The sequence below is a fragment of the Pelodiscus sinensis genome, chromosome 8 (assembly GCF_049634645.1).
Source record: "Pelodiscus sinensis isolate JC-2024 chromosome 8, ASM4963464v1, whole genome shotgun sequence".
NCBI classification, from domain to species: Eukaryota; Metazoa; Chordata; order Testudines; family Trionychidae; genus Pelodiscus; species Pelodiscus sinensis.
Window position 1 is genome coordinate 25,169,809 of NC_134718.1, and position 24,813 is coordinate 25,194,621.

The following is a 24,813-nucleotide window of genomic DNA, read 5'->3' on the forward strand; positions in this document are numbered from 1 at the left end:
GCTAAAGATCGCTGTATCGCCCAAAAATTCCGTGGAGTTTGCTCATCAAGTATGTTTCTAACATAATTGTTGTGGTGGGAAAATGGGGATAGGGAGGTGCTGAACCTAGAGGTGTATGAGGTGGCAGCTTAAAATGTTCTTTCACCCAGACCACTGAGTCCAAGGGCACATGTGGGTCACAGTTTGGCATTGCTGTGCAACCGAGGGACATATAAAGGGTCAGCTTATGAGTGCTGATTAACCGGTCCTATCATTCATGCTCTGTTAGTGGATGTGAGTGTCTGTGTGTTTATCTGATTCTAGGATGGAAAGAACCCTGTATTGGGGAACATAGTTCCTGCAGGAGAGCTTCATTGGGAGGGAATTGGCAGAAGGGTGGAGTAAAGCTCCATATGAGAACACAAGTAACACAAGCAGCACACTGATCACATTATTAATCCTCCCTCCCCCCTCATAAAAGTAGCCTTAAGAAATGAGCATACCCCAGAGTAATAGGCAAATCTGGTAACATGCCAGCGGTGTGCTGACTGTATTTCTTCACTAGAGATGGCAAATTTTGGATAACTGGGGTGATAGGAAGTAGCCCTGGGAAGGCAGCCTCAAATTGAATTACCAGTTTTGGCAGTTGGTTGGTTCCTGGAGGTTTCATCATCCTACATAATTGTAATGAAAGATTAATTTTTAATTCTGTGAGATTTTAGGACAGTCTTGCCTTAAGGCACTCGAGGCTGTCAGACTTCTGATAGCCGTCACGGGGTCCTGAACCAGAGCTTGGGATAGTAGAAAGGTCTGGGCCTCTGTGCTAACTCTTTCTGTGCTTTGAAGGGCCTAAGTCCTGATCTTTAGACAATGTTCCCCATGAGTGAAGACCATCATAATTTTATATTCAAGCTTCTGGAAGACTACAAAAAATAGAATAAAAGAAAGGCGTACTATTTTAGAATATCCGACTTGATAATCTTTAAGAGCTTCAGAGGGGTAGACGAGTTAGTCTGTAACTAGAAAAACATAAAAAGACCCCCAACAAATAGCTTAGCAGCACCTTAAAAACTAACAAAACAGGTAGATGGTATCATGAGCTTTCGTGGGTACAACTCACTTCTTCAGATGACTGGAGTATTAGAAGTCCAGATCTAAGAATAAATAAGGGAAGGCGGTGGGGCGGGGGAAGAGAAAAAAGGGAAAAAATAGTGAATTGAGTTGTTCAAGTTACAAGAGGCTGATAAGAACAATTTGCACCTTTATAAGTGCTCATTGGTTCGCTGGTTGGTTGATTAGGATGTGGAAGGTAGTGTGCAAGCCAGCCAATATCTTTGTCATCGATTTTAATCGACTTTTCTATTTATGCTTATTTTCTAAAGAAATGTGCATGCTCATTAGTTGATATAACCATTCAAATATATAGATTCACAATTAAATAGAGCCTTTACACTGGATTTGGTACATTTATTTTTGTTACCTAGAAGGCTATGCTAAACAATATACACTTTAAGCAATTATATGTTTAGATTTTTATTAATTGTACATTTTTAGTTTGTTAGAAAATGTTCAGTGATACGCACTAAATAATTTTGCTCATGATTTGTGCCAACCTGTATTAGCGTATAGCAGCATATAAAATTTATTTTTATTAAAACAGCCTTCTGTGCTTTGGATATGTAAACTTAAGTGCTTTTCCATTATGTGGACAGTAAATTTCCGTGGTCGATGGAGTCATAAATATTCACAATTTGAGAATTAAGACAGTCTGAGCACAAGTAGGGGGAAACTATAAAATAGGAGTATGAGACCATCTATGTGGGCTCAGTGAATGATCCCGATCAGATAACGTGATGATGATTATTGAAGCCAGAGGCTAGATCCCAACACCTGTGATGATTTAGCCAGTCTAGTACATGACCTGTTGTGTCACATTTATAAACTTTGACCTAAAAAATTAGATGTTCCCCCAATTCTTTCTTTATATAGAAAAGAAATATTTAATTCAAAGTTTTTGATAGAGGGTCATAGATTGGGTTGTGTCTCTCTCTCTCTCTCTCTAAACTGTAAGAGCTAGAACCACCAAATTTGGAATGTAACTTACCCTTATTTAAACCAAAGTCTGGGTTTGGTTGTTCCTAGAAAATGGGAAGTGATGGAAATGGGACTGTTTTCTATAACATGGAAAGGGGGAGGGACACAGAGAAGATGGACGTGATACTGAGAGTGGCCAGCAGGAATAGGGCTCCCTCATCTTGCTTGCCAGCACACTGGAAGGGTGTCCCCCTCCCCAAACTTAGAGCCTGCTCCACCCCTGGAAGGCCTGCAAGCTTGGGGGGGAGGGATGCTGTAAGACGGGGCAACCCCCAGAGCCTGTTCCCCCCATACAGGCTTCAGGGTTGCCGCTGTGGGGGTAGCAGGAAGAGGGAGCAGCCCCTAGAGCCTGGCTGCTTCCCAGACAGCCTGCAGGCCATAGGGGAATCCACTGAAAGGGAGGCAGTCCCTGGAGTGGCCCCCTCCAGACAGCCTGTGGGAGGCAGCTGGAGACTGGGGGCAGCTCCCTGGAGCCTTGCCCCTACTTCAGCAGCCTGTAGACTGCGACGGGGGCCCTGCAGGCTGGGGACAGCCCCCAGAACCTCTCTCCCTGGACAGTTGGCAGGTTGCGGAGGGGCACTGCAAGAAGGGGCAGTCCTCAGAGCCTCGACCCACTCCAGACACTTGCAAGAGGGGGCAGCCCCCCAGACAGGCTGCAGGGGTGCCACTAGAGGGGAGGGAAACTGTTGTAGGCTAGCGGGGGGGGGCTGTTAGAGCTGAGGGCAGCCCCCAGAGCCTGCTCCTGCTGCAGATAGGCTGCAGTGGGGCTGCTAAGAGGAAGGCCAGCTCCCAGAGCCTCCCCACCTCACAGGCTGCAGGGAGGCTGCTGAAGGCTGGGGGCAGCACACATAGCCCCACCCTCACCTCAACCACCTGCCAGCCATGGGTGGGGAACTGGAGCCTTACCCTCTCAACAGCCTGCAAGCTGTGGGGGGCACTACAGGAGGGGGCATTCCCCTAGAGCTCCATCGCACCAGACAGCCTGCAGGCCATGGGGGAGGGCATTGATGTGGGGCACTGCTGGCAAGGAAATAGTGCTCCGGCTCCCTGGGAGGAGTCGCTGCCAGAGCAGCACCATCCTTGCCACCGGAGGTGGCCCTGGTAAGCCCCCCCACATTGCAACCATCTGTCCTAGACCTCCCTACCCCGAGTCCTGCATCTCTCACCTCCTTGAGCCCCCACTGCCTTAAGCCACCCACTGCTTGCCCCTCCTTACCTTGAACTTTCATTCTAGTCTTCATTTTCCTTCATTTTTGAAAAATACAATCATTGAAATGAAGCATGTATATTTTTAATTTTAAAAATAATTACTTCAGTTACAGACTTCAGTTCAGTTCCAATGCTTGGAAGATTGTGGAATCTCCATCTCTGGAGATATTTAAGAGCAGATTAGACAGACATCTATCAGGGATGAACTAGGTGGTACTGGGTCCTGCCATGAGGGCAGGGGACTGGACTCGATGACCTCTCAAGGTCCCTTCCAATTCTAGTGTTATATGATTCTATGATCTGCTACTTTTTACGTATTTTAAGAAATGTTTAAGATGCATATATGCAAATAAAATCTGAATTTAATGTAAAATATGTTGACTTAAATTTATTATAAATATGTTCATTTAAAAAAAAAGAAACCTATTTATATAACAAAATCTAAAAAATATTTGTTTTGTTTTTGTATTTTTTCAAAAATAATTACCTTTTTTCCAATCCCTGCTGTGTTCACTATGGATGCGATAAACCATGAGCAATCTGTAATTTGATGATTACATCAAGGTATAGCGTGTTGCGACTGTCTAGGTGAGAAATCATGGATCTCTGTGAAATGTCTGCATTTGTTGAAAAAGAACAGTCTCCTGGGTAGCAGAGGTTGAAAAACGATGTTTCTGGCTACAGCTGCTGTGTCCCTGTGAAGTGAAATGGTTTGCGTTTTCAGATTGTCCTGACATTCTTTTGGAAAATGCCATCAATGAAGACTGAGATTGCATTTCCTAAATATCACTCCAAATTTAGCCCTTTTCCTTCTTTAGCAATACCTCTGTCTTACACAGTAAATAGTATATCAATTAAAGTATTACATATATTTATATAGTGTGGCTGAAGTACGATTGTTTTGTGTATCTACAACTTAAGATTTTCCAGTATATTAAATAACATTATTGCTCTAATCGCTCTACATCTACATCTACATCTACATCTACATCTACATCTACATCTATGTGATATTGTGCTTTTTTTAAATTAAAAATGAGCATCTGATCTTGAAAATGACATTGTAATTAAATGGGATATTTAAGATGCACATATGCAAATGCATATGATTATTTGGAGCATTGTGCCTCATTGCATTGTTTAAAACGCTACTGAAAACTCATGAACAGTATTGCACATGGCAATTCACATTTATAATTTCATTATTTCTAAACTAAAGTACTTCAAACACTTTAAAAACATATGTTCTTACTGAAGATGACTGAGTCCTTGGTAAGTTCTGAGGTTTTAAAAAGAAACTGTTTTGACTTATATTTATGTAAGAATGGTCTGAAAATGAATTAGTATAGACATATTTCCTGTCTTTCTCCAAACTATCTCAAAATGTTCTGAGAGTAAGGACGAGAAACTATAGAAAACTAGTTTTCACCCCAAAAGTTAAAGGTTTGAGTTAGGGAAGTGAAATGAAGATATTTTCTCATCCATAATTACAGAATTATTTGTCATATGAAGAAGTGGGTTGTGCCCTTGAAAGCTCGTGATACTATCTATATTTTTGGTTAGCCTCTAAGGTGCTACAGGACCACTCATTCTGCAAGCTTTTTGATAAATACAGAGTTATTTCATCAGTTACATAATCTGTTTGCAGTATAAACATACCGTTAATGGGAGTTGAAGGGCTGTCTAGTTTTATATGGCTGTCCCAGTAGTTTGTTGCCATATAAATAAGATTTGGCAGTGTTTTTAGCTTTTCTCAGGCTTTGTACTTAACTACGGTAATTGTTATCTAGAAGTCAGCTAAACAAGCATCATTTATAACTACTTGATTCATTTTAGATTTTTGGATTTCAAATGCATTTCTTGATGTTTTGATAGTATGTTTTTACTATGTAAAAGAAGACTTGGTCTTATATTTTAGAAATGTGTGTCTGTCTGTCCATCCATTTGTCTTTGAGTCCGTTTGTTCAAGAACGCATCCTAAATGGTAAGAACTAGGATCATCAAATTTGTATGCAGCTTTCTCTTATTGTAACTTTAAAGCAAAGTCAGGGCTTGGTTGTGTCAAGACAATGAGATGTGCCTGGAATTCAATTGTTTCTCAAAAAATGGAAAGGGAGAGGTCTGGTAGGAGGGAGTTATACTGTAGAATGACCATAGGGAGCAATAAGTGGCCAGAGATGTGAGCCTGGACAGCTCTATCCCCATTGGGTCAGCAGGAGGCAGGGGTGGAGAAAGGAACAGCTATTTATCTTATATTTCGGAGAGTTTGTCTGTGTTTGTGTCTATGTGCTGCAGCGATCATGGAGAGGTACTTCTCATGTGGTCCCAAGCTCGGGTTGTGAGAGAGAGCTGGGGAAATCCTTTGTCCCTGGAGCAGCATGTACACTGAACCCCTTATTCCCAACCCCATCTTAGAAAAATTATTTAAATTAAGGAAAACAAAACTTATTTAAGGACCCTAGCAATGCTGGGTAAATCTGGTTTAGCATTTTTTTTTTTTTTTTCAGCTTTTAAGCTTTTTTACTTTTAATTATTTTTTTTCCCAATTTTGTTGTGTTCAGGTCATTTTTACAAGTGTTGTCAACTCACTTGGAAAATAATACTGAACTGTTATCAATTTATCTTAGACTAGAAGATTTACCCAGCATTTCTCAGGTCCTTAACTCAATTTGTTTTTGGGTTTTGGTTTTTTTTTGGAAAATAAAATGAAAATGTAGATGCTTCATTTAAATCATTGCTCTGGCCTGGGGCTGGGGATGAGGGGTTCATTATGCAGGCTCTCCCAGGGAGAGAGGACTATTCCAGTCCTCACCATAGCAGCTTGGGGCCAGATGAGAAGTGCCTCTTCATGGCTGCTAAGGGGTAATTGCTGGTGCAGGTCCAGGTTCATCTGCCCCCTGTGCTCCCTAGCCAGAGGGAGAAATGCAGCAAATTGTTCACTTTCCCCTCTCTCCCTGAGGAAGAGGAACAGCCAGCAATGCTCCCATCTGAATCAGGGAGGGATCTTCAACCTTAAAAGGTACCAAGTGGGTGGGACACTTAGGGCTGGGGTAGTCATGGAGGGGGAGGGAACCTAGCCAGCCCCTTTCACCTGCTTGGGGATTCTATCACTTTTGTGTATGGTTTTCTGAGAAGCAATCGCATTCCAGGCATATCCCATTTTCTTAACACAACCAAACCCTTGCACTGCTTTAAGTTATGATATGAGGAAGCTGTGTACCGAATTTGGTGGTCCTAGCTCCTACTTTTTAGGAGTAGTTCTTGAACAAATAGTTTGTCTATGATTCTGTCTCTCTCAAATATATAGTAGTAGACATCATGAGCAGGGCTCGACAATTTTAGAGCAATCTACTCACCCATGGCGAGTAGATTTTTTGCCCGGCACGGCACTGCAGTGCGATCAGAGCATGAGCAGCGTGCCAAACCTGCTGTTACATGAGCAACAGTAACTGTATTTGTAATCCGTTTTGCAGAAGATGCTAGGACTTTATTGTGTAGATCCTTTGGGGGTGGCCATGGGATATTTTATTGTTAATTTGTAGTGGCTGCTCAGTTTCCTTAAAGTGTAGTACAGACATGAAATATGAATGTGTTAAAATGGCATCTTGGAGTTCCATATTTGTTTTCTCACTGTCAGATATCAAGCATCTTCTATGATATTCATGTTTCCTCACACTCCTCTTCAATTTGTTTTAACTATGTCCTCAAGAGTTCATGTGTAGGGATGAGAGGATAGTTCATTTCCATGCCTGTTTAGTTTGATATCTCAGAGAGACTGACAACTACATCAGTTTGTGCTAACTGTGGTAAAGGTATTAGGTATGTGGACACCACTAGATCAGTATGATTTGGGCTTGATACACCAGCACAACTTATGTAGGTCAGTGTTTCTCAAACTTGGCTTGGTATGGCAACCTTTAACCCAGGGCCTTTCTTCTCATTTAGCAATATGGGAAGTACAAGGTGGTTGCAACCTCCCAAGAGTTATGAATCCTCAATCATTCACCCCCATGCCAGGCTTGTGGAATAACCAGTTTAAGAACCCCCGTCATGGTCCATTCCTGGAAAGAAGTGGTCAGAATAATTTAATGCTGACATGTAAATTATTCAGCAAGGCAGAGCCAAATTGAAAAAGGAAAACGGTATTCTCTGAGCTCAGACAAGAGATTCAAAAGTTCAGCATGAAAACCAACAAGCTTCTTTGTTGAAGAAGAGCGTCTCAATTTGAGTGCTTGTTTATTTACCTAATATGATTAAGAGGTTGTAAAGTTCATACCTTTAAAAGCCTCTTCTAAATACCCGATTTCAATTTTGTTGCCATTCTCTTTGCTGCCAAAGCATCCCCTTGAATTGATCAGTATGTTCCAATGGCTTGGTATGCCATTCTAGACATAAAGCCAAAGTGTTTTCCTGTGATATTTCTGACATCATCAGTGTTGAATATTGCAATTGGTCCCAACTGCAAGTATTGCAGGAAAGCTTCAAGATATTTTTTCCTATGCAGTGCATTCTCTGTGGATAGCAAAATAGAAAGTCCATGGCTGTGTCTGCATTGGCACCCCTTTCCGGAAAAGGGATGCTAATGTAGACTTTGGAATAGGCAAATCCGCGGGGGATTTAAATATCCCCCGCGGCATTTGCATTAACATGGCTGCCGCTTTTTTCCAGCTTGGGGATAAGCCGGAGAAAAGCGCCAGTCTAGACGTTATTCTCCGGAAAATAAAGCCTTTTCCGGAGAATTTCTTATTCCTACTTTCAAGGATTTCTTCTTCCTACTTTTGAAAGTAGGAATAAGAAATCATCCGGAAAAGGCTTTATTTTCCGGAGAATAACGTCTAGACTGGCGCTTTTCTCCGGCTTTTCCCCAAGCTGGAAAAAAGCGGCAGCCATGTTAATGCAAATGCCACGGGGGATATTTAAATCCCCCGCGGATTTGCCTATTCCAACATGCTACATTAGCATCCCTTTTCCGGAAGGGATGGCAGTGTAGACGTAGCCCATGTGTATGGATCCTTCCTGTTCATATTGGACAAATATTGAAAGTTTCATTCAGCTGTGTTGATAACTACTGGTGTCTAAACATTTATCAGACATCTGCAGACATGTCATTAATTTGTCATCTTACTGACTGATATTGAAGACCACAGTGCTTTGATTGGAGTAGCAGTAACTGATCCTAATACCTGAGAACGAGGGAACAATTGGTGGTTCCCTAGTTATGAGGCTTGTTGGCTCTTGTTATTTATGATGACACACAGTATAATTCTGAGAGTTTTGATAGTTATAGAATTGCCATACATCTGATTTTGTAAATTTTTGATTGAAGAATTCAGTGGATTATTTTGGAAAGGTGTTTGTTTAGACTTCAACTGATGCTGTCCTCTCCTAGTACAGGGGTGGACAATAATTTTTGGAGGAGGGCCACTCCAAGATTTTGAAAAGTGGTCAAGGGCTGTACTTTTCTGTGGAGGAGGTACAGGGTCTAGGGTGGAGGTTGGGTGCAGAAGAGTATGGGGTAAGATACTGGGGTACAGGAGATGGTGTGAGGTAAAGGAGGGGGTTGTGGCTTAGGTCACAGAATTGGGGTGATAGGTCAAGGAGGGAGGGAATATAGGTACAGGAGAGGATTTTGTCCTGTGGAAGGGTGTAGGAAGGCGTATTTAGGGTCTGGGAAGGAGTTGTGATCTGGGGCAGTGGGGTGCAGATGGTTTGTATGGTGACCTAGGGGAGAATGTTGGCATGTGGGAGTGACAGGGGTGCCAGAGGCACCAGCCCGGCAGCACACCCAAGACAAGCTGTGCTCCCTGTCTGCTGCAGCCCCAGATCACTTAAAACTGCTGGCTGTTCCCTCCATGTGGCTATCAGCTCCACAACGGGGGAGAGGCTTAAGCTGGTTGTTTCCAGCCAATAGGAGCTGAGAGATTGGGCTGGGGTCAGGGAGATCACACGAAGCCTTCCCCTCCCTCCAGAGCAGAGTCACAGGGAGTAGCACTCTGCTTAAAACAGTGGCTGCAGTGTGCCTGAGGGTCCTGGCAGGGTGGTCCACGGGCTGGATCTGGTGGCATGGTGGGCCGGATGCAGCCCGTGAGAGATATCTCGCCCTCCCTGTTGTAGTGGATATTTATATGCCCCTGAATCTTTTGTCAGCTACTGCCACCATTCTTTTGAAGTAGTATGGAACAGTGCCGGAGGCATGCACTCTAACCTAAATATCTTCCCCTCAATGGCAAGCTGAAAATGCAGAGGCAAGAAAACTCATTTTGCATTTTGGCAGAGGGACCAAAACAAAATGTTGTGCTCTTGACTAAAATAAAAGAATGAAATGTTGAATTCTGTGGTATATTGGAAAAAAGTCCAATTCTATGATTACAGTATGATTACAGAGCTCAGTGGGCCATGGCCAAGATGAAAGGTATAGTTCATACCTTTTACAGTTGCTCTTGCAGGCAGGCTGTAGAGTCTGACTCGTATCACTGCTTCAGTTTATGGTTGGTGTACATTTTCTAGGTTATTGCTGCATCCTTAAGGGCTAGAGAATATCCGTGTGTATATATTAAATCAAAGTGAAAAATAGGGAGAAACAGGGTGGCTTACAGGCTTCCTAAAACTTCTTTGTGATCTTCCATGATATCACCAGTCATAGGTTGAGAACCCCTGATGTAGGCCATCTAATGGCTCTCAGTAATTAGGACATCTTAGATAAAAATATTTTTTTAACAGATTAGTATATATTCAGTGTCCAAATGTGAATTTACCCTATTGTCTGGATAACTTCATAGGAGTAATCAAGTATTTAGATGTTTGTTTTTAAATTAACATAATTGAAATAAATACACACAAAAATGTAAATTAGGAAGTCTGGCTCCTTCTTTAGCACAATCTGTTGTGCTAACAGAGGAGATAAAAAGTGGATCATATTTTGCAGTACCATCTCACCCAAAGCTTTTTATTTAGTGCAAAGCAAGAAGAAATAAATTCTGTTCAGCCTCTACAAAATTGAATGATGTGGGTTATTGGTTCTCAAATTTTTTTTCCATGAGGTCACCAAATGAAGTTAAAAGTTTTTCTTCACTCAGCGCATAGTCAACTGGTGAAACTCCTTACCATGAGATGTTGTGAAGGCCAGGACTCTGAACAGGGTTCAAAAAAGAACTAGATAAATTCTTCTTCGGGCAGTGTCCCGTGGGTGCTCCACTATAGGTGTCGGGCTTGTCCCAGCGCCACAGATCGGAGAACTTTCGTAGCCGTAGTCTGCCGGACTGCGCATGCGCGAAGCGCGGCTCGTGCCTTTTCGCGCCGTTAGCGTTTGCGCGGTCCGGCTCCCGCCAGTTCCTCCTGACCGTCCTCGGCTGTGGACGGAATACCGTTTCTCCTCAGACCCTGTCAGACTGAGAGAGGAAGAACTCATTAGATTTAGTTAAATTAGTTCATAGTTAGTTCTTTCCAGTTACTATAGTTAGTTATTAGTCGTAGTCGTTCTAGTTTTAAAAAAAATATATATTTTCCTCAAGTTATCTGTAAATAGTTTTCCCCCTGACTCCCGTCAGAGGAAGACAGGGGCGACCATGCCGGGTTCGCCTGGATTTAAAAAGTGCAGCTCATGCCGGGAAGCAATACCTGCCTCTGACGGTCACGTTCTCTGCATCAGGTGCCTGGGTGAGGGACACATACCCCAGAAGTGTCCTCACTGCTCCAAACTCACCGCGAGAGCGAGGAAGGACAGGGACATGAGGCTTAAAATGGTCCTCTTCGATAGGGCATCACAGCCACAAGATGGAGCAACTCCCGGATCCCTTCCTGCTCCCTCAGCCAAGCTGTCCCCAAAGAAGGCGAAGAGAAGACCATCGCCTTCTTGTTCCCTTCCCCCAATGCGTGTTAGCGTGGGGGACAAACCGTGCACCTCGGGCGTGCATGGCCCTTCTAAGGCGAAGCACTGCCATAAGAACGGCCGTACTGGGTCAGACCAAAGGTCCATCTAGCCCAGTATCCTGTCTACCGCAGCACTTTGGCTCCGCAGCCCGCAACTATTCTGGCGCCTAAGTCCTCGTCGGCGCTGAAGCCTTCCCCGGCGCCAACGTTACATGTGGCACCGAGAACACCCTCCGCTGCGGCACCAGAAGCGATCCAGGAACAGACTGCTCTTACGGCACCGGCTCCCACCTTGGCACCGAGTGAACCTCCGGCACGGAGTGCGCCGCTGGCACCGTGTCGCCTCTCGGCACCATGCCCTTCACCGGCACTGAGTAACTCGCCGGCACCGAGTGACCCTTCAGTGTGGGAACTCACCCCGATTCGGGAGTCTGCTCTTCCACAACGCTCCCCGCCTTCCGACGCGGCACCGCGGGCACCGACTGAATTATATGCACAGCCTTCACGACCCTCTGTGGGACAGACCGCTACAACCACTCATCAAAGGTCTCGGAGAATCATTACACCTTCTCCCACACCTGAAAACATCCAATTCTCACTGGAACCGCCTTCTCCTTCATCAGGACTCTCAGCCCAATCCGTGAGACATGCGCAGAGGGTCTACCGCTCTCCACGTATCTCGCCAAGGCGCCATTATCGCCAATCACCTTCACCAGCTCCGAGATCCAGGGAACGGTCCCGGTCTCCTAGGTCTCCATCAGTCTCTGGTCGCTATGGGTACTATACCTCCCACAGGGCCTGCTACTATAGCAGATCACCTCATCGATCTTGATATTACCATGGGTCACCGGAGCACCACCGTTATTACAGGCATTATTCTCACTCTTCTACACGACTTTCGTCAATATCGTACTCTCCACATCGGTCGCACACACCACCCAGCAGGGAGTGTCAACCCTTACCATCAGCAACCAGACCACCAACTCCATCGGGTATCCCGCCTCCCCAACCACCCAAGCCACAGGCCCTACAACAACATACCATTCAGGACCAGCCTCAAGATGGTTCTCCCACCGATAAATCCTCTTCCTCGCTGGATGATGCAGTATTCCAGGAAGACACATCACCGTCAGATGATTTCCGATAATTTCAGGACCTTTTCAGGAGAGTGGCGGCGTCACAGAATGTGCAAATTGCAGAAGTCCAACAGAAGTCCCATCATCTCCTCAGGAACCTTCACCTTTCACATCAGGCCAAGGTGGCTCTTCCCCTGGATGATGCCATTCTTGAGATTGTTGATGATATATGGCAGTTGCCGGCTTCTACACCGGCCACTAACAAAAAAGCAGACAAAAAATATTATGTTCCGGCCAAAGGGATGGAGTTTCTTTTTTCCCATCCCCAACCGAATTCTCTAGTTGCCGATGCAGCCCAGCAGAGAATAAGGGGCCCGCAGCAAAGATCGAATATGCCGGACAGGGACATGAAACAGCTAGACCTCTTCGGACGAAAGGTCTACTCGTCTGCTACCCTTACGCTCCGTATGGCAAATTATGATTAGCTAATAGCGTGGAATAGCTTTGATAACTACGCCAAATTAGCGCCCCTTCTGGAGCATCTACCCGAGAGCAAGAGGGAGGTCCTCAAATCAGTAGTCCAAGAAGGCTATGCGGCTTCCAGAACAGCTCTCCACATAGCTTTGGACACGGCAGACACTGCAGCTCGTACCACAGCCACATCCGTGGTTATGCACAGGGCTTCTCTGCTGCACCTGGCAGCAGTTCCTAAAGACCTTCTTGCCAAAGTCCAGGACCTACCCTTCGATAGGCAGAATCTTTTCTCTAACAAAACCGATCAGGTGCTTCATTTGGGTAAAGATTCAAGAACCACACTCAAGACTTTAGGGATGTATATGCCTCCCTTTCGTAGGAAGAGAGACACTCTGTATCAGAGGCAAAGACCGTTTACCTTCCAACCATCTCAATACAGGCATCAGGACCAGCAACGCAGCCGGCAGTGCCAGCAGAAAAGTAGACGGACAGATGTTTTTGCTTGAGGTCTTAATACCAAGCAACAAGTTTGACATCTCGGTCCAGGGACTGTGCATCATTCCACTGAACACCCATCCCGACCCTCCACTGGCATTATTCCACCATTGCCTGAAACCCTTTCAACACCGGTGGTCTCACATCACCACCGACAGATGGGTGCTGCAAACGATCACGCTAGGGCATACCAGTCCATTCACCACTTTAGCCCCTTTCAACCCCCCGATCCCGTCTCTTTTCAGGGACCCATCTCACGAGACTCTCTTACAACAAGAGGTCGATCGACTCCTCACCATCGGAGCAATAGAAACAGTACCAAAAGAGTTCAGGGGACGGGGGTTCTATTCCAGATATTTTCTAACAGAGAAAAAATCAGGTGGACGGAGACCGATCCTCGACCTCAGAGGACTAAATCGATATCTGCGGAGGTACCGCTTCAGGATGGTTACCCTAGCCACTATCATTCCAGGCCTTCACAGCGGAGATTGATACACGTCCCTTGATCTACAGGACGCCTACTTCCATGTAACGATACACCTGGCTCAAAGACGATTTCTATGTTTTCAATTAGGCGTAGGCCATTTCCAATACAGGGTCCTGCCCTTCGGTCTCTCATCGGTGCCCAGGGTTTTCTCCAAGACGCTGGCAGTAGTAACAGCTTACCTACGTCGCCTCGGTGTCATAATATTCCCTTACCTGGATGACTGCCTAATCAGAGCGTCTTCAGCGGCAGAGGCGCTGCGCATCACACACCTCACAAAAGCAGTTTTTGAAACCTTGGGCCTGATCATCAACATCCCAAAGTCGGCCATGACGCCACACCAATCGATACAATTCATAGGCGCACAACTCGACTCAACCACCACTCGTGCTCTCTTACCATTAACCAGATTCCAGGCAATACAAGATCTCATACAGGCCATCACTACCAGTCCCAAGCCCTCGGTCCTACAATGTCTTCGGCTTTTGGGACACATGGCAGCCACGACATATGTCGTCGAGCATGCGAGACTTCACTTTCGTTGTCTCCAGCACTGGATAGCTACGGTTTACGCTCCAGAGGTCCGGGACGTTCACAAACGAGTATCAATTCCCACGCACATCAGAAATTCTTTAGTTTGGTGGACAGTTCCCAAAAATCTGATGTCGGGTGTCCCATTTCATCGCCAACAAGACAGCTGACCACCGATGCATCTTTACTAGGCTGGGGCGCACATCTGGAGCACAATCAAGTGCAAGGACTTTGGTCCCCGCCGGAGTCGATGATGCATATCAATTTCCTAGAGCTGCGAGCTGTGCACAACGCCTGTCGTCACTTTCTCCCAAATATTCGTGCTCAAACCATCTGAATTCTTACCGACAACATGACTACAGTATACTATATAAACAGGCAGGGCGGGGCCCAATCCCGGTTGCTTTGTGCCGAGGCGATTGCTTTATAGAGTTGGTGCATCTACCACAAGATCTCCCTGATTGCAGAATACTTACCCGGTCAACAGAACACTATGGCCGATGCACTGAGGAGGCACTTTTCTGGGAAGCACGAATGGGAGCTTCACCCGGATGTTCTCTCAACCATATTCCGTGCGTGGGGATTTCCGACAGTGGACCTGTTTGCGACCCGCATGAATGCCAAATGTCCCCAGTAGCGTTCAAGGGCAGGAATGGGACGGAGCTCCAAGGGAGATGCTTTCATTTACGATTGGAGCCATCAACTGCTGTATGCGTTCCCTCCCACGCTTCTAATCCCCAGAGTACTAGAGAAGATACTAATGGACAAAGCCACGGTAATCCTGATAGCTCCCTTTTGGCCAAGGCAAACGTGGTTTCCTTACCTCCATCAAATGTCAGCACGTCATCCATTCCCTCTGCCCAAGAGGCACGACCTTCTTTTCCAGAACAATCAACGGCTATTCCACCCCCAGATCGAGCTTCTGGCACTGACTGCATGGTTCCTAGTTGGTTCCAACAAACAGAAATGATCTGTTCGCAAGAGATCAAACACATTCTTCTACATAGCAGAAAATTATCCACAAGATCCACCTACCTTCACAAATGGACACGGTTTTCTGCATGGTGCTCATTGGCATGCCTGGACCCCTACTCCACACCCATTCACCGTATCCTAGACTACCTCGTGCAGCTCAAGAACTCTTTTCTCACCTGTGCCTCCATCAGAGTGCATATTGCCACAATCACTGCGTTACACCACACTGTGGATGGTTATTCAGTTTTCTCTCACCCGATGATGCAGTGCTTCACGAAAGGCTTGGCTAATCTTTTTCCACACCGCACGCACCCAGCGCAACCATGGGATTTAGAGCTAGTTCTTAACACGTTAACGCATAAACCCTTTGAGCCCTTAGCCACATGTGACCTGCGCACTCTCACAATGAAGGTTACTTTTCTCATTGCGATAACCTCTGCAAGATGGGTTAGTGAGCTGGCTGCCTTATTGGCTTTACCCCCATACACAGTGTTTACCGATCAAGGAGTCATTTTATGCCCTCAACCCACTTTCCTTCCGAAAGTGAATTCACGATTTCATATAAATGAGCTGATAGTACTTCCCACTTTCTACCCAAAGCCCCATGTCTCGGCAGAGCAAGCTCGGTTACACACTCTGGATGTCAGACGTGCCCTGGCCTTCTACATAGAGAGGACTAGGTCCATCAGGAAGACAAAAACGCTATTCGTGTCTACAGCCAACCGTTCTATTGCAAAAACCGACAGCGCATTCAACATGCGCAGTTGCTACATCAACTGCATTCTTGAAAGGCGTCCCGCTAAAAGACATCTGCAGGGCTGCCACATGGTCGTCAAACTTCACCTTTGCCAAACACTATGCAATCCCCAATCTTCACCTTCCAGATGGGGCAGTGGCAACAGCGGTGTTGTCCACAGCCGCAGCACGATAGCTCCAAACCCCACTCCTTTCAGGGGCTACTGCTGCAAAGTCACCTATAGTGGAGCACCCATGGGACACTGCTCAAAGAAGAAGTTACTCATCCTGTGCAGTAACGATGGTTCTTCGAGATGCGTGTCCCGTGGGTGCTCCACGACCCGCCCTCCTCCCCTCTTCGGAATTCTTATTTTTGTCTTTCAGATCAAGAGGATCGGGAGGAACTGGCGGGAGCCGGACCGCGCGGATGCTAACGGCGCGAAAAGGCACTAGCCGCGCTTCGCGCATGCGCAGTCCAGCAGACTACGGCTACAAAAGTTCTCCGATCTGCGGCGCAGGGACAAGCCCGACACCTATAGTGGAGCACCCACGGGACACGCATCTCGAAGAACCATCGTTACTGCACAGGGTGAGTAATTTCTTCTTCATGGAGGCTAGGTTCATGAATGTTTATTAGCAGGGCTCGACAGACTATAGAATCTACTCACCCATGGTGAGTAGATTTCAGCTGCGCACCCAGTTTACTGGTGGTGCATGCATGTACAATGTGGCTTTTGCGCAGTGCGGGGCTGGCAAGTGGCTTTCACCGCCATTTGTCAAGCCCCGGTTATTAGCCAGCATGGGTAGGAATGGTGTCCATAGCCTCTGTTCGTAAGAGGCTGGAAGTGGATGACAGGGGAGGGATCACATGATGATTACATGTTCTGTTCCCTCCCTCTGGGGAATTTGGCATTGGCCTCTGTTGGAAGATAGGATACTGAGCTAGATGGACCTTTGTTTTGACCCAGTATGTCCATTCTTATGTTATGGTCTTATGAGAGAACGAATCTCTTACATCACCTTCCTAATTTACATTTTATCAAAACCTTCTGTTTTTGGTTTCAGTGCTTCATTCTGTGCACTACAAGAAAGGGCTCGATTGACCTTTTGTGGTCTGAGAAACATTGTTCATACCAAGACAATAGTCAAGTAAAGAATATCTTAGATTGCTTTGTTCCTCGTAAACATGTTTTGTTATCTTTCAATTTTAAGCTGTCAAAATGATTTTAATAGTATAACTATTGTAAGCCTGTTGTGACAGAGCAGGGGTGATAAAGCAGGTCCTGGGGCTGGGGAGAGGGTGCTGCTGGGTAGAAGGATGCTGGCTCAGGTGGCAGGGTGCAGGGGCAAGGTGCTGGGGCAGGCAGATGGCAGGGTGCTGGGGTCAGGGACATGGTCCTGCTGGGCACTAGGGTGACTGGCAGGGTGCTGGGACAAGGAACAGGGTGCTGCTGGGTGCTAGCGTGGATGGCAGGGTGCTGGGGCCAGGGCCAGGGCCAGAGTGGTGCTGAGTGTGAGGCAAGGTGCTGGGGTCAGGGCGGTGCTAGGGTGGATGGCAGGGCTGCCAAGGATAGGGATGGGGTGCAGGATCTGGGAGGGAGCTGGGGGGCGGAAGGGGACAAGGTCTGGGTGGTAGGTAGGGTGCAGAAGCAGGCTGGATGTAGGGTGTCTGGCTACGAGGGAGGGTGCGAGGAAGGGACTTGGGTAGGAGTTGGACCTCCCTGATCTGGCACCCTCTAGACCTGACTGTTCCCAGATGAGGAATTTTTGGACCAGGAGAGGTCATTTCAGGGCTCCTGGTCTCCCCCCCCCCCACCCCCCGCCTTCCCCACTAGGCTTCTTTGCACCTCTATCCCCTGCAACCAAACTAAGTTGCTCACCCCTGCTGGTTCCCTGCACTTCCCCCAAAACCATCCCTCACAATCCAAGGGAGTGCAGCACCAGTTCCCTGCAGCCCCTCACAGCCCAGCTGAGCTGCCCATCTGTTCGGTATGCCCTACCCCATCCACCTCAGCCCAACTGAGCCCTGCACTGGTTCCCTGCATGCCTCCCCCACAGCACAGCTGAGCCCCATTTCCCTGCACCTCCTCCGAGCCCCGCAAAACTGCTGAGCCAAGAGCCGATTCCCTGTCCCTCCCTCCCTTGAGTCTAGCCCCGGTTCCCGGACCTCCCTCCTCCTGCAGTCAAACTGAGCTCTGAGCTCCACACACACACCCCACCCCACAGCCCAGCCTAGCCCAGCCCAGCCCCCCAGACCTCCCCACTCTGCAACCCAGCTGAGCTCAATTTCCCTGCACCTTCCCCCAAACCATGTGGACATGCTGAGCCAGTGCTGATTCCCTGCTCCTGCCTTCCTCCCTCCCCTTGGCTGTGTCTACATTGGCACGATCTTGCGTTAAAGCGGCCGTTCTTGCACAAAAATTTGCTGCCTGTCTACACTGGCCATGTGTTCTTGTGCAAGTACACTAACATTCTCATGTATGAAATCAGGGCTTCTTCCGCAAGAACTACGATGCTCCCACTTAGGAATAAGCCCTTTTGAGCAACTATTCTTGTGCAAGAAGCCAGTGTAGATAGGCAACATGAATTTCTTGAGCAAGAAAGCCCTATGGCTAAAATGGCCATCGGCACTTTCTTGGGAAAGAGAGTGTCCACACTGCCATAGATGCTCTCGTGCAAAAGCACAGCTCGCACATGGAAGAGTGGATGTGTTCTTGCAGAAGAACACTTGCGCAAGATGTTCTTGCGCAAGAAACAACCAGTGTAGACATAGCCTAAGAGTTTTCTCACATGAGTAAAATGAATTTTGTGTTGTGCACCAGTATTGAGTTCATGTGGCTTCTTTGGATGTGCCACCCAAGTTATTAATAAATATTTTTAAACCTCTGCCTTTTCCCTCTGCTGCCATGTCTCCTCCCCTTGCTCCATCAGCTCCCCTGGTGCCTGCTGCTCTCCCCCCCCCCCCACTCCTCACCCTCCTCTGCTGTCCTGACTCCTGCTCTTCTCACTGTCCTCAGCCCTCCTGCAACCTGCCCCCCCTCCACCAGCCCTTCTCTCCTTCCTGTGCCCACTTCTCCAGTAGCCTCACTCTGATCATGTGAGCTACCCCTCCTCATCCCCTCTTCTAACACCTCCCTCTACAAACCTGCCCTGCATCTCTCCTCTGATGGTGGTCCCTCCACTGCAGGTGTTTGCCCTTCTGCTTCACCCCCAGAATCCCCTGGCACCTGCACCTTCTCTTACCCCTGCACCCTCCTGGTGCCTCCCCCTTCCCTCACTTCCCCTGCCCCCTTTGCTCCATTTTTCCCTGATGCCCACCCCTCACCACTTTCTGCCCCCATTTCCCTCATGCCCCTCTGCCCTCTCACATGACTTGCTCCATCCCAGCCTTCCTCATGCCCACCCCTTCTTTCAAGCCTTCTCCCAGCACCTCCCCATACCCCTCTAGCCCCCAATGCCCTTACCTTCTCCCCTCCCAGCATCACCCTGTCCCCCTCCCACTGACACCTCTCCCTTCCTGCCCTTTTCCTCATTGTCTGTGCTTGGCCCCCTGGCATTTGTCTCTCCTCCACCTGTCCCTTTGGTGCCTTCCCCTTCCCCTCTGCCTCCGCACAAGAACCTTCCTCTCCCAGCCCTTCCCCTTTCCCTCTGCACAAGCCCCTTCCTTTCACTTTCCCCTTTCCCCTTTCCCCTTCCTCTACCGTACCTTCTGCCTTCCACTTTGTGGGGCCAGAGTCTGTGGTCTGTCCCTGGACTCCGAACCCGCAACTCAGCCATGCGGCGCAACACAATGCCCAGCAAATTTAAAATCCCAGGCCGTGACGTTACGTCATGTCCGGGCGTCTCTCCACTCACTGGTTTGAGCACGCTGCACAGGGCAGCAGCAGCCAGCCATGGGGAGCTCAGAGAAGGTTGCGCATGGCAGGGATGGGTCCGGGGACGGGGGAGAGACGCTCTGGGGCTGGGGTGGGAGGATGCGGGTGGGAGGGGTCGGGTCCAGCTCCAGCTCCAGCTCCAGCTCCAGCTCCAGCTCCAGCTCCAGCTCCAGCTCCAGCTCCAAATATTCCTGGAACATGGGCACCACAAGCCCACACAACTCGCCACCCATGCCTCTGCTGGCTAGCCAGCTCTCTCTCTCTCTCTCTCTTTCTCTTTCTCTTTTTCAGAGGGGGTGGGGGAGCGCCGGCTCCTCGCAGAACCCCAGGGTTCCGCGGAGCACCAATTGGGAAACACTGTCCTAGACCCTATTACATTATCAAGAGGGATCTAATGTACTGAGTGTTGCCAGGCCCAGGACAGGAGGTGGAGCAGCTCTTGGTGCCTCAATCACTGGCGAGCCATGCTGGACCTAGCACACAGTCATTTATTTGGGGGTCACCTAGGAGTTGAGAAGACCCTAGATCAGATTTTACGAAGGTTCTATTGGCCCGGGGTATATATGTAGGTTCGGCGGTATTGTGCCTCTTGCCCCGAATGCCAGCTTCATGCCCCCCCACGGATACCCCTGCCTATTATTGAGGTCCCTTTTGAACGCATCACTATGGACCTAGTGGGCCCATTAGAAAAGTCAGCCCAAGGACACCAGAACATATTAGTGGTCCTGGACTACGCTACCCGATACCCTGAGGCAGTACCCCTGAGAAATGCCCATTCTAAGACAATAGCAAGGGAGTTAGATCAAATCTTCTCGAGGGTGGGGATACCTAAGGAGAGCCTAACCTATCAGGGTACTCCCTTTGTGTCTAAGTTAATGAAAGACCTGCGTGCACTACTCCACATACGGGCTCTGAGGACATCAGTATACCACCCGCAGATGGATGGCCTCGTCGAGCGGTTCAACCACACCCTCAAGGACATGATCCAGATGGTAGTGAGTTGGGACGGGAAAGATTGGGATGACCTACTCCCATATCTCATGTTTGCCATACGAGAAATACCACAGGCATCCACAGGTTTTTCCCATTTGAACCGCTATATGGACGAAACCCCGGGGGCCTTCTAGACCTTGCCAAAGAGACCTGGGAGGAGCAGACAAACCACGGACGCAATATTGTAGAGAACGGCCTGCAGATGAAGGACAGGATCGCGCAGATAACTCCCATTGTAAGAGAGCACCTAGAAAAAGCCCAGCAGGCTCAGCAAACCTACTACAACCGTCGGGCGACGGTCCAGAAATTCCAGGTTGGCGATTGGGTAGTGGTGCTGGTCCCAACAGCAGAGAGCAAGCTCCTTGCCAGGTGGCAGGGACCCTATGAAGTGGTTGAGGTCATAGGGGAGGTAGGTTATAAGGTGCGGCAACCGGGTTGCCAGAAACTGGAACAAATCTACCATATTAACCTGCTCAAACCATGGCGAGACAGGGAGGTGGAGCTGGCCACCCTGGGGGCAGCAATACTGAATGAAAGCCAACAGGGACAGGTGGAGATCTCCCCAGAATTAACCCCGGGCCAGAGGGGAGAGGTTCTTGCAATGCTGAAGCGACACTCAGATGTGTTCTCAACAGAGCCTGGCTGGACCATTGAAGTTGAGCACCATATAGTCACGGACCCAGGCGTAAGAGTGAATGTCAGGCCCTACCGAATCCCAGAAGCAAAGTGAAAGGAGGTATAAAAAGAAGTAAGGAATATGCTAAAACTAGGTGTCATTGAGGAATCCCACAGCCAATGGTCCAGCCCATTGTCTTAGTGCCTAAACCTGATGACAGCCTCCATTTTTGCAATGATTTCTGGAAGTTGAATGAGGTGTCAAAGTTTGATGCATACCCCATGCCGCAAATAGATGAGCTCATTGATCAGCTGGGAAAGGCTCAGTTTTTGTCCACCCTCAACCTGACCAAGGGTTACTGGCAAATTCAGTTGGCCAGGGAAGCCATAGAGAAGACATCCTTTGCCACCCCCAAGGGCCTATATCAGTACACCGTCCTCCCGTTTGGATTATATGGGGCCCCTGCAACTTTCCAGCAACTTATGGACAAGCTACTGCGCCCTCACTGTACATATGCAGCTGCTTATCTTGATGATGTCATCATCCACACTCCGGATTGGGACCCACATTTAGAGAAGGTGGCGGCTGTACTGGACACCTTAATGGAAGCTGACCTAACTGCAAACCCGGCAAAATGTACAATAGAACTAGAGAGGCCAAATACCTGGGATACATAGTAGGGAGAGGCTTAGTGAAACCCTAATTGAATAAAGGGGCTGCAATACAGAACTGGCCCCGGCCTGTACGTAAGAAACAGGTCCGGGCGTTCTTGGGACTAGTGGGGTATTACTGGAGGTTTATCCCCCATTTTGCTTCAAGGGCATGTCCCGACAGACTTAACGAGAGCCCGGGGCCCAGATGTGGTGAAATGGACTCCAGCAGCAGACTGTGCATTCATCAACTTAAAATCAGCCCTGTGCAGTGACCCAGTGCTCATAGCCCCAGATTTTGAGAGAGAGTTAATACTACAGACCGACGCCTCAGAAGTCGGATTAGGTGTGGTATTGTCCCAAACGGTCAAAGAAGAAGAGTATCCTGTACTATACCTAAGTCGGAAGCTCCTTCCAACAGAACGAAACTATGCTATCATGGAGAAGGAGTGCCTTGCAGTAAAGTGGGCTGTGGAGAGCCTACGATACTACCTGCTCGGAAGACAATTCACCCTCGTCACAGACCACATGCCCCTACAATGGATGCACCAGAATAAAGACAAGAATGTGAGAGTAACACGGTGGTTCCTGTCCCTGCAACCATTCCACTTCCAAGTGAAATATAGGGCCGGAGCCAAGCATGGCAACGCCGATGGCTTATCGAGGGTGCACTGCCTGCTGTCCCAAGAAGCCCAACCCCATAGTGTTGAGCAGGGGAGGTGGATATGTGACAAAGCAGGGGTGATACAGCAGATTAAAGAGCTTGATGGAATGGGATCCTGCAATCCTGGCTAATTAGGGGTAGCTGAGACAGGGCGGCTGCAAATCAATTAAGGCCCAGCTGAAACTAATTGGGGCTGCCTGGAGGCCTATTTAAGAACCCTCCCTGTGGGTGAGGGGAGAGAGAGCTGAGAAGGAGTTGGGAGAGTTATGAGAGTGTGGAGAGAATTGAGAAGGTGTTTGGAGAGCTGTGAAGGAGTATTGGAGAGTAAAGGAGGAATTTGGAGAGAGAGAGACACACCGGAGGAACCAAGAGAACAGCATCGACCTTTTTAAAAGACTACAGGGAGACAACAAATCTCAAACCAAGGCGAGTGAGCCATATACTGACTTCTAGACTGTAGGAATGTGGGACTGACCCTGCCACACTGTGCTTCAGAAACAAGACTAGAGATTTCTAGTTCATGCTGTTAAAAAATCAGTATTTCCTATTTCTAATAACTTTGACTTTGTTGCTGTTGGTGGGCCAAAGTTTGTTGTGCTGCATTTCTATGTGCTTCATCATTGAAAGGTAGCATGAGAATCATATTGTAATGAAACTTCTTGACTGAAGTATGTAATTTTAAAAAGTTTTTGGACCATAAACTGAAATGGAGCTTTAACAAAACTCTGTTAAACAGAATTCCAGATCAGAATATGGAATAAAGGCAAGAGATAGTCCATAGTTGTAAAAGTATTATAATTTTTTAAATATTTTAAAGACGCCAATAATTCTATATTACTGTTTAACTTTATTTTCAACAGTGGTACTTAATCAAACATGAAGCCTATAAAGTAAACCTTGCATCATCCTTGTATTTTGCTGGATTGCTTATTGGAAATATATTTTTTGGACCATTGTCTGATAAATTGGGCAGGAAACCAGTGTACATGTCAGGTAAGATCAAAGTAAAGCCATTATATCTTATACATTTTCTACTTGGTCATAATATCTGGATGTTCACATCTGAAGGAAATGAGGACCAGAATAAAAGTATTTAATACTTTTCCATTGAGACTACACAATATATGCATTTCATCATACTTTTCGTCTAAAAGCCCATTTCCTTGATGGGAACAAGAGTATTTCCGAAGAACGCTTGTATTGTATTGTGTTGATTGTAATGCTTGTTCTTCTGTGAGTGGTGTCCCCGTGGGTGCTCCACTTAGGTCTCAGTGTGTCCTCGTGTTGGAGATTGGAGATTTTTGCAAAGGAGTGCCCCTCGTGCCACGCCTGTGCACCTAGTGGCTTCCAGTCCCCTAACCCCCCACCCGTTTGTGGAGTTTGCATGTGGCGCAAGTCCCGTCAGATCCTTTTCAACCATCCTTGGCTGAAGACAGAGTTCAGAGCAGCGTTCTTCTTCCTGACAGGAAATAAGAATTTTACAAGTAATTTTAGGGTTTTTACCTCCTAGTTTAGTCAGTTATAGCTCGTTTCAGTGTTTGGAATGCTAAAAGAAAAAAAATGGCAGTTGCCACGGCGGCAGTGGTGGCTTTTTTTCTCTTCAGTATGTCGGGTTCCCCCGACTTTAAAAAATGTGATTCCTGCAGAGACATGGTGCCTACCTTGGATGGCCATACCTCCTGTGTCAAATGCCTAGGGGAGTCTCACCCAGAACATAAGTGCCCTCGTTACCTGAATATAATGGCTAGGGCCAGAAAAGACTGCGAAATGCGGCTTAAAACTTTACTCTGGGAAAAGTCTCTTAAAACATCAAGGGACAAACCAAAGGAGTCATGGGGATAGCAAAAGCCTTCTGACAGGGCAGCTTCCTCACCTCCCAAAGGCTCTCAAGCCGCAAGGGCTTCCCTGGCACGCTCCTTATCAGCGTGGCCCAGAGCATTGCGTTCCCCAGTGCCATCAGTCTATTGCACCACAGAGAAACATAAATCAGCCTCAGCCAGGAGAGCTGAGGCAGAGTCTAAGCTTGCTGCTCCGACCGGCACCAGTGAGGCAGCAGCCCCAGGGAAGCTGCATATGCTTCCACCATCAGCTCCT

At 47.6% G+C, this 24,813-nt stretch overlaps 1 protein-coding gene across 5 annotated transcripts in view; it reads left to right on the top strand.

The window, feature by feature from the left end:
- Window positions 1-24,813, top strand: part of LOC102451283 (solute carrier family 22 member 15-like) — a 78,705-nt gene that overhangs the window by 11,765 nt on the left and 42,127 nt on the right. For 3 of the 5 annotated variants that reach the window (XM_075934904.1, XM_075934906.1, XM_075934905.1), the window contains one exon: window positions 23,580-23,712. In XM_075934904.1, the coding sequence (XP_075791019.1) occupies window positions 23,580-23,712 (133 nt within the window). Of the gene's footprint in view, window positions 1-16,294; window positions 16,511-23,579; window positions 23,713-24,813 lie in introns of those variants that run through there. The other 2 variants (XM_075934903.1, XM_075934902.1) reach the window with 1 other exon arrangement.